The following is a 10,901-nucleotide window of genomic DNA, read 5'->3' on the forward strand; positions in this document are numbered from 1 at the left end:
CCCGTGCTGGTACGCTGCGTCCGCCACCAGCAGAGCCCGCGCCGGCAGGACACACGACGGAGGCGCAGGCAGGTGAGCTGTGGAACACGCGTTCCCCTGGGCTGGCCCTGCTCCTATGCTGGTCGACCTCACCGGCTCCGACGACGCCGCCCCCTAGGGCTGCCCTCGTAGTTTTAGTTTTTTTTACGGTTAACTAGTGTAATGTGGATGTGTGGACTCTCGTCGTCCTTCGTGGCCGACTTTTAATGTTTAATTATGCACTTATATATTTTTTTCACACGCCGGCAAAAATAGGTCCTGCCAGCGTTGGGTGCATGCGCCGACCCATTTACAAAAGCGGACGTTCGTGTCCGTCTGACCGACCCAAACGGACAAAAGACGAACAAAATCGCCGTCCGTTTGGATCGGTTCATTGAAGTTGCCATAATGACCTTAATTTGTGAGTATAAAATTTTCAAATGCAAAATGTGTGAGTGTATGTGTATTTTAAAATGTAAAATGTATGTTCACCTATTTTTAAAACCGAACATAGAAGAAAAAGAAAGTAAGAATGAAGTCCCGTCCCCTTCACACAGCACAGATTATTTATTCGAGGCCAACTGGACGGCGACCTCAAGTCCATCATCTCCCTCCCTCCTATAAAACCTCCTACCCCGCCACCTACGGGAAGCCAGCTCCATTCCACCAGCTCTACCTCTCCCCACCCAACGCCAGCCGGTAGCACAGTCCCTCAACTGTCCATGGCGAAATGCAGCAAGATCCGCAACATCGTCTGGCTCAGGCAGACGCTTCGCCGGTGGCGGTCCCGCGCTGCGGCGCGCACGGCGGCTGCTGGCGGCGGCGGCGCGGTGTCGGTGCCGGCCGGGCACGTGGCGGTGTGCGTGGGCGGCTCGTCGCGGCGGTTCGTGGTGCGCACGGCGCACCTGAACCACCCCGTCTTCCGGGAGCTGCTCCGGCAGGCGGAGGAGGAGTACGGGTTCCCCTCCGGCGCCACCGGCGCGTGCGGCCCCATCGCGCTCCCCTGCGACGAGGGCCTCTTCGAGCACGTGCTCCGCCACCTCTCCTCCTCCTCGTCCGCCGCGCGGTTCTTCACCCTCGAGGACATCAAGAGCGGCGCCTACTCGTGCTGCTGCGCGGCCGCCGGCGACGCGCTCCCGCTGCTCCGCGGCATCTCCTCCGACAAGTTCGTCTGGTGACTCCGCCCCGAGCTAGGCCAGCCGGCTAGCCGCGCGCGCGCGCGCTCCACGCCATTGTGGCGGTGGTGGCCGTCGTGTTTTTTGCTTTTTGTTTCTTCTTCTTTTTTGTTTCCCTCTCCCTCCCTCCATTGTCGCCGGGCGGAGCAGAGCCGCCGGGACGGAGCGAGAGGTCGTGAGCGGATCGGCCGGCAGGAGGCGGCGAAGTGAGATGGCCGAGGAACCTCCGGGCCTTGAGACGCCCCGGGTCTAGCCATCCATTCACCCCCCCTTGTCAAATCCGGGCAGGAGAATTACTTAGTAGTGCCGGGGATCTATTCTTTCTTCTTCTTCTTGATTATTATTTTTCTTCACTTACCGAATAATTCACCCCTGTAAATAGCTAGCCTCTGCTACGGCGATTCGGCCGACATTGCAAGTGAATTGAAGTGAAACATTTCTACCACTACCACTCCTAGTACTGACCGTTGTATGATGTTAGAGATTTCAAAAGTTTCTCTTCGTCTCTGCAGAGAATCGTACGCACCGTTCTCCGAGAAAACAACCGTATTCTACTCAGAAGTGCAGATGGGGTACTACCTTTCTGAGCTGCATGTGGTAGGACAAGCTCAAACAAGATTTGAACTTGCATGGTTTAGTTAAATATAATTAACGGGGGTTGGAGCTTAAGTACAAGCTTTACATGTAGAATATGCGCGCTCACGCTGTCGCTAGGCTGGTCGCAATGATCACGGAATTATCATCGTCTACCTCTACCCGCTACCAGCTCGAATTATCGTCTATTATTGGCAATAACTCATCTTCCAACAGCATCAATCAACATAAGTTAGTAGTAGCATTCCCGTAATCGCAACCGCTAACCAATACTAGCTCCATTGTGGTCAACTGATTTTCAGCTTCTTTCTTTCTCTCCTGCCCGAGATTAGAAACGAGAGCCACCACTCCTGCCTCTCCCTTTCTCGACTCGAGGGATCACCGTCACGCTCTCCCAAAAGTGTTGTGCAGTCACCATGCACCGGCGGCGGTTTGGTTGGAATCCTGACCCTTTCCACAAAGCGCCGACCATGGCTGGCGCAGCAACTTTCTGGAGCCGCAATGGATGACATTTTTAGGGGTTAAACATCTTTCTATCTTCTCCGGGAGAGAGAGAGAGAGAGAGGGATTGGATGGGGAATTCAGGATGGCAGCAGCCTGGAAAGACACACCACCAAAGCAATCCAATCATGGGAGAGTGGCCCCTGCTAATCCCATTATCCAGACGAAATAACATCGTAACAAAGCATCAACCTGATGATGCAGAGTCCCAGGTGACCCGTGAGCCCCCTCCCAAGCTGTTGTTTCTCTCTCTGGCTGGTGCGGTGCGCAGCGGTCCTCGTTTCTACTGTGGCCGTGCACGCTGGTTCCGGTCTGCAGCAGCTGGTGAGGAGCAGAGCAAGGACAGACAGGGCCGGGCGCATGTGGGCGGCGGGCCCGGACCCATGTGTGGTGCTGATGCTCGATGCCCGGCCCACCGCCGGCGGTCGCCCCGTCGGTCCGGGTCCGGCCGTCCGTGGTCCTTTGCCCCCGTCCCCGTCCGTTTGGTGCTTCTAGTAGTAGTAGGGGCAGCTCTCCCTTTCGCCGCCGTACGGAGGGAGGCGGCCGGCGTGTGCCGGTTCACGGGCCAGGTTTTGGCTGACGGCGACCGGTTCTACTTTTGCTTGTGTGGAGTACATACGTACGTACGTACTGTACGTGCGTGCGTGCGTGCATGGTGGTTTCTGACGGTGGCGAATGGCCGCCTCTCGCGTGAGCTCCTGTAGTCCTGTGCGTGGTGGCAGGCGCGGCCGTGCATACGTGACGGCCGGTGAGTGGATGACCGACCGACGGAGGGCCCGCCCTAGCATGTCTGAGCTCCGCGTATATGAGAAATGACTTCGCTCCAGCATAACCCGAAACCTGAAAGTCATCTACTAGTGTATGAAAAGTGACACTGGTACTTGCTCCTTCCAACCCTAAGCTACCTTGGTGTTGGGGCAATGATTTCCCCATGACTCCATGCAAAACCATACCTTTTTTTTTTCCTGTAGAGATTGTTAACAGACATAACAAAACCATGACATGGCCAATGGCGGAGCCGGGAAAATCGTACCAGGGGGGCCGATGGGTATTCAAGACGTCAAGTCTTGCTGGGGAGGGCTGGCCCATCAAAATACACCATTTTGCACAGAAATCTATCACTGTTGACAATTGACATGCATGTTTAGCCTTAAATCATTGATGTTAGAGAGAGCAATTTAGGCTTTGAAATCATAATAGATTATGATAATCTGGATTATGAAGATAGATTATATAATCATGTTTATAAAATTAATCTAGATGGCCGAGGCGAGATCATATAAACTGTAATCGAGTTTTTACATTGCATAATGACCTGTCTGTCCTGTGCGCGCGCTGAGGAGAAGAAAGGAGGGTGGCGGTGGCAGAAATTAGTAATTACCTTCAACTTTACAAGGATAATGGAACATTAGCAATCCATAATCTGGTTTATCCGGATAGAGTAGATTATGAGTTTTTAATAATCTATCCATCTAGTTTTATAATCTACAACATAATTTGTCTCGTTTGGAGACAATATAGATTATAAAAACTGGATTACCATAATTTGAGTGGTTCCAAACAGGGCCTTATAAGAGCATTTCTAACTGTTCCCCTAAAGCGGAGGATTCGATGTAGTAAGGAATAACATTATTTTTTGGTTTAACATAACGTCGAACATCTGCCATGATTTTGCTTCCTCTTGCTCAACTTGTTGTTTGATTCGTTTACTCAATGTTGCTCTAAATATCATGTAGTCTGCACACGCTACCATGATGTATCACATGACAGACAAACGGCTATGGATACGCAATGTTGGATGAAGCTGAAGGGGAGTATGTACTGGAGGGCATGATCCATTGATGAAAAATTTGTTGGGCATCTGGTTAATCTGGTCAAATTTGATACATTGATGTACTCGTGTTGGTGCTAAATCCGACATATCTTGTGGTAGGGGCCCTAAGGTAGGCATTTTGGAGCGATGGTAACACGGACACATGATTTTGCCCAGGTTTCGACTCTCTCTCGAGGAGAAAATACCCCACGTCATGCTCTTGATTGTATTGATATGACGGATAGTACATAGTACATGTATCTACCACGAGATTGTTGTGCATGATTCTAGTGATATAGAATATGATTTATCGACTCGCCTCGCCTTGGCTTATATAATGTACTCGAGGCCTTGAATAATAAGCTCCCTCGCCAGATACGTCGATGGGCACGAGTTCTTGTCTTGATCATCAAGTCTTGTGAAATTTTCCTTGTATACGACATGGGCTACCCGAAGTGGTCCATTAGTGAACCGTCATAGGGGTCCTCGGCCCGACCCTCGTGGCTGGTAGATGATGTGGTGAGTCCCCCTAGTCCATGACTCCATCAGTAGCCCCTCATCCAAACCGTTCTTCATCTTCGGTCCTCGTTCTTGAAAACTAGTTCAACAAATCTTCCCATCTTTGACCTTGACGATCGCTGGGGTGTATCTGAAGAGTTCACACGTCGCGAAATTCACATGTCGGGCATATGAGGAGACCTTTTAAATTAACATCCTTTACCAATACCTTTTTATTTTTATGCCACACCTCGGGTACGAAGTTTTTCCCGTGCGACGGTGTCCTATTGCAGCCGAGCTCAAACGAGAGACTACATCCGAGGAATCACAGACCACCTTGACTTCGGAAAAGTTTGAAGAAGGTTATTCGAGCTTAACACCGAAAAATTTCTCTACGCAGCCACCAACTCGGAGCCAAGCTTTATGCTGAACTGCTTTTGAGGTGGTGAACCACGTTTATCTTGGGCTGATTTTTTGTGGAATTGATTTCCAATCGATGTAATTTATTTACTTTTGAAATGTATAGCCAGTACCCCTCCAGGTGCATGTCGACCTAAAATCCGAAATGCACCTAAAGGATAAAACAAAACTGCTGATCCTAGTAGCCCGTGAGATTCAAGTCGATTCACGAAAATGGCCTGAAGATCAAGTCCTTGCTCAGAAATATACTTTAGGAATAGAAAAGCGGTGCGAAATAACTCCCAAAATTTGGGTTGGGTGTGGCCAACCAACTAGAGTATTATAATCTTCTGGAAAACTACTTTGCACTTTGAATTTTTTGCATTGAATTATCAATGCAGTAGCTGCGGAGACTTGGGTTGTGATAGAGGCAAAGTTGTCCCTGTCTTTCGATGAGATGGTGATTATCATTTTTTGTGAAGTAGACTTTGACGATCTGACTACGAGCGTGTGAGGACGTCGCGCCTTAGCAATCGCTAAACCAACTCCGAGAGGTTATTGACCACGCAGGAGCACGATCAACGTGACCATGAGGGTTTGTTTCGTGCACGCAAACGAAGAACAAGCAAGAAAATAAGATTGCAATCTGGATATTGCGAATATAAGAGAAAAACTTTATTGATGAAGGTGGGGTTCTGTGACACCTTTGTCTGGTCATGGAACACAAACGAAGAGCGCGAATTTGCAGCTATGGCGAAGTTGTAATCTAAAATACTCAAGTCTAAACGGTGGCCTAAGGGCTGTATATATGAGGGAACACAAAGAGATTTTCGTGACCCTGGGAGGAGAGGTCTGAAAACAACCCTAAACTCGGTTTCCCCAAACATACGAACTCTAAAAACAACCTATTATATGGTATTTTGAAATTACATGGGCCTGACCCAAAACTAAGGTGGCACAACACCTATAATAGCCTATGGACGAAATTTGTAAAGTGGCGTCTTGAATATTTCGTCCAAGCCTTCATGCTCTCCTTATAGTGGCTTCAAAGTGCGACAAATCATGAGTGAAAGCTCCATTGTTCTTTCCCCCGTGCGCACCTTCTTCTCCATGCTTGATCCCGCTCCAACGGATATCCTTCTTGTCCATGCTAGGTCCTTCATTCATAAGTACAAAAAAAGTGTATAACTTAGGCAACATCAGATGTTCATTAACATTAGAAGGATTTCCAAGAAACAAAAATACATGGTAATTCAATTGGCGTGCGCGAGCTTTAGTAACTGGTCTAGTATGTATAACAGCTCGGGTTGTGGTTGTAACAATGGTATTGATGTCCTCATCATCCTTCCTTCTTGAACTGAAGTCGTCCTCGATGGAAGCTCATCGTCCTCACCCAAGTATGGCTTCAAATCTGCAATGTTAAAAGTGGGACTAACCCCAAAATCTACAGGCAGCTCAAGTATATATGCATTATTATTTATTTTATCTAACACCTTGAAAGGACCATTAGCACGCGACATTAGCTTTGACTTGCGTAAATCAGGAAACCTATCCTTACGCAAATGCAACCAGACAAGCTCTCGAGGTGCAAAAACAACATGTTTTCTACCCTTATCTCCAGCGAGTTTATATTTAGCATTCAAACGTTGAATGTTTTCCTTAGTTAACTCATGCGTCTTTAATATCAAATCAGCACATTCTTTAGCATCAAAATTAACCTTCTCCGAAGATGAAAGAGGTAACAAATCAATAGGTGCACGAGGTAAGAAATCATACACAACTTCAAAAGGGCACATCTTAGTAGTAGAATGCAGCGAACAATTATAAGCAAATTCAATATGAGGCAAGCATTCTTTCACATTTTCAGGGTTTTCTTCAAAACAGCCCTAAGCATAGTAGACAATGATCTATTGACTACTTCACTTTGTCCATCAGTTTGGGGGTGACATGTAGTACTAAAAAGCAATTTTGTCCCCAACTTAGCCCATAAACATCTCCAAAGTGGCTAAGAAATTTAGCATTACAATCTGAAACAATCGTATTTGGCACACCATACAAGCGAATATTTTCATGAAAGAACAAATCAACCACATTAGCAGCATGATCACTTTTATGACATGGTATAAAGTGTGCCATTTTTGAAAATCTGTCCACGACAACAAATATGCTATCCCTTCCCTTCTTTGTTCGAGGTAAACCTAAAACAAAATCCATAGATATATCCTCCCAAGGAATACTAGGTACAGACAAAGGCATATATAAACCACGAGGATTGAGTCGTGACTTAGCTTTTTGACATGTCTCATACGTCTCCAACGTATCTATAATTTTTGATGGTTTCATGCTATTATCTTGTCAAACTTTGGACGTTTTGCATGCCTTTTATATATTTTTTGGGACTAACTTATTAACTCAGTGCCAAGTGCCAGTTCCTGTTTTTTCCATGTTTTTGACCCCTTTCAGAGGAGGATTTTGAACGGAGTCCAAACGGAATGAAACTGCCAAAAAGATTGTTTCCAAAACAGAAAAAGATCGGGAAAACAGAGAATCAGGGCAGGGCCCTGCAGGGACCCACAAGCCCTCATGGCGCGGCCAGGGGGAGCGCCTCCTTGGCTTGTGGGCTCCCTGGGCGACCTCTGCCCTAGGTTTTGTATCTGTATATTCCCTAAAATCCCAGAAAAAACCACGAGATCATCGAAAGTACCTTTCCGCCGCCGCAAGCTTCTGTCTCCGCAAGATCCCATCCGGGGCACGTTCTGGTGCCCCGCCGGAGGGGGGATTCAGACATGGAGGGCTTCTTCATAAACACCATGACCTCTCTGATGATGCGTGAGTAGTTCACCATAGACCTACGGGTCCATAGCTAGTAGCTAGATGGCTTCTTCTCTCTTTTGGATCTTCAATACAAAGTTCTCCATGATCTTCATGGAGATCTATCCGATGTAATCTTCTTTTGCGGTGTGTTTGTCGAGATCCGATGAATTGTGGATTTATGATCGGATTATCTATGAATCTTATTTGAGTTTCTTCTGATCTCTCTTATCCATGATTTCATATCCTTGTAATTCTCTTCAAGTTGTGGGTTTTGTTTGGCCAACTAGATCTATGATTCTTGCAATGGGAGAAGTGCTTGCTTTTGGGTTCATACCGTGCGGTGACCTCACGCAGTGACAGAAGGGGTAGCGAGGCACGCATCGTGTTGTTGCCATCAAGGGTAAAAAGATGGGGTTTTCATCATTGGTTTGAGATTATCCCTCTACATCATGTCATCTTGCTTAAGGCGTTACTCTGTTCGTCATGAACTCAATACACTAGATGCATGTTTGATAGCGGTCGGTGTGTGGAGTAATAGTAGTAGATGTAGTAAGTATCGGTCTACTTGTCTCGGACGTGATGCCTATATGTATGATCATTGCCTTAGATATCGTCATGACTTTGCGCGGTTCTATCAATTGCTCGACAGTAATTTGTTCACCCACCGTAATATTTGCTATTTTGAGAGAAGCCTCTAGTGAACACTATGGCCCCCGGGTCTACTCCACACCATATTTTCAGCCTTACACTTTTCCTTCGTTACACTTTCCGCCTTCAGATCTCACTTTGCAATCAATCTTGAAGGGATTGACAACCCCTTTATAGCGTTGGGTGCAAGCTCTTTGTGTTTGTGCAGGTACTCTGGACTTGACGAGATTCTCCTACTGGATTGATACCTTGGTTCTCAAACTGAGGGAAATACTTACTGCTCCTGTGCTGCATCACCCTTTCCTCTTCAAGTGAAAAACTGACGCAAGCAAGAGAAGTAGCAAGAAGAATTCCTGGCGTTGCTACGGAAGGACTTTTGTTGCCGTAGCAGAAGAATTTCTAGCGTCGTTGCCGGGGAGGATCAAGTCAAGAACTCATCCAAGTAAGTGTCGCAAACTCGTATCTTGCATTTACCTTTTTTGCCTCTTATCCAAGCAAGATAAGTAGCAAGAAGAATTCCTGGCGCTGCCGGGGAAGGACTTTTGTTGCCGTAGCAATGTCGTGTAGTGATCAACAAAACGCTCAACATCCCGTCGCATCTTTGGCCAAATGAAATGTGTAGCAAGTACGTCCTCCGTCTTCTTTACGCCAATCCCATCAATCCTCCTCAATGTGCCTTGTGTAACAACAAAAGGCGAACGGAGCTAGCTGGAATGCATAGCTTGTTAGCACGGAACATAAATCCATCATTAATGATGAATTCGTTCCATCTTCTCCCTTCTTTACAATTATCCAACACATCTTTAAAATTATCATCATGCACATATTGATCTTTGATGGTCTCCAAATCAAATGTTTTAAAGTTAAGTTGTGAAAGTATAGTATAACGACGAGACAATGCATCAACAATAACATTTTCTTTACCCTTCTCGTGTTTAACGACATACGGGAAAGTCTCAATGAATTCAACCCATTTAGCATGTCCATGATTCAGTTTTGCTTGACTTTTAATATGTTTCAATGATTCATGATGAGAATGTATGACAAATTCTTTGGGCCATAAATAATGTTGCCATGTTTCCAAAGTCCGAACAAGAGCATATAATTCCTTATCATAAGTAGAATAATTCATACTAGGCCCACTCAACTTTTCAGAAAAGTATGCAACATGTTTACCATCTTGTAATAACACACCTCCTAATCCAATTCTAGTAGCATCACATTCAAGCTCGAAAGTCTTATTAAAATCAGGAAGTTGGAGTAAAGGAGCATGTGTTTACTTATCTTTCAAAACCGTGAAGGCTTCTTTCTGTGCAGTACCCCAAGCATAAGCATATCCTTCTTTGTAAGATCATTGATAGGTGCAGCAATGGTGCTGAAATCTCTCACAAAACGCCTATAAAACCCGGGAGTCCAAGAAAACTCCTCACTTGTGTGACAATTTTGGGTTGCTGCCAACTCTCAATAGCTTCTATCTTGGCTTTATCAACTTCAATTCCCTGTGGAGTAACAACATAGCCAAGAAAAGATACTTCCAAGGTTACCAAACAAACATGCATCACGTAGAGCAATAAAACTAGCACACAAGTGATCCAAGTGTTCCTCCAAAGGTCTACTATAAACCAGTATATCATCAAAGTAGACTACTGCTACCTCTTGAGCTTGCGTTGGTTTTCTCTTGGAGAGGAAAGGGTGATGCAGCGAAGTAGATAAGTATTTCCCTCAGTTTGTTGAGAACCAAGGTATCAATCCAGTAGGAGAAACAAGCAAGGTCCCAATCATAGTACCTACACAAACAATCAAACACTTGCACCCAACGATATAAAGGGGTCGTCAATCCCGTCAGAGTTATTTGCAAGGATTAGATCTGATAGAGATAGACATAAAAGATTGCGGAAACAAAAGTAAATACATTGCAGCAAAGTATTTTTTGGTATTTTTGGTTTATAGATCTGAAAATATAATATGGAAATAGACCCGAGGGCCATAGGTTTCACTAGAGGCTTCTCTCATAAAAGAAAAAAATAAGGTGGGTGAACAAATTACTATCGAGCAATTGATAAAAAAGCGAATAATTATGAAGATACCCAAGGCAATGATTATGCATATAGGCATCACGTCCGTGTCAAGTAGACCGAAATGATTCTGCATCTACTACTATTACTCCACACATCGACCGACTCGTGCCTGCATCTAGAGTATTAAGTGCATGAAGAACAGAGTAACGTATTAAGTAAGATGACATGTTGTAGAGGGATAAATTCAAGCAATATGATGAAAACCCCATCTTTTTTATCCTCGATGGCAACAATACAATACGTGCCTCGCTACCCTTACTATGTCACTAGGTGAGGACACCGCAAGATTGAACCCAAAACTAAGCACTTATCCCATTGCAAGAATTACCAATCTAGTTGGCCGAACCAAACCAATAATTTGAA

General features: G+C 45.7%; 1 protein-coding gene across 1 annotated transcript; it reads left to right on the top strand.

Annotated features, from left to right (window-relative positions):
• The first annotated feature begins 674 nt into the window (after nt 1–674).
• Nucleotides 675–1,641, top strand: LOC123430959 (indole-3-acetic acid-induced protein ARG7-like). The gene has a single exon (XM_045114786.1). It carries the CDS (start codon nt 741–743, stop codon nt 1,194–1,196), a length of 456 nt encoding a protein of 151 aa, XP_044970721.1. The 5' UTR covers nt 675–740; the 3' UTR covers nt 1,197–1,641.
• The last annotated feature ends 9,260 nt before the right edge of the window (nt 1,642–10,901 follow it).

The sequence above is a fragment of the Hordeum vulgare genome, chromosome 2H (assembly GCF_904849725.1).
Source record: "Hordeum vulgare subsp. vulgare chromosome 2H, MorexV3_pseudomolecules_assembly, whole genome shotgun sequence".
Classification (NCBI taxonomy): domain Eukaryota; kingdom Viridiplantae; phylum Streptophyta; class Magnoliopsida; order Poales; family Poaceae; genus Hordeum; species Hordeum vulgare.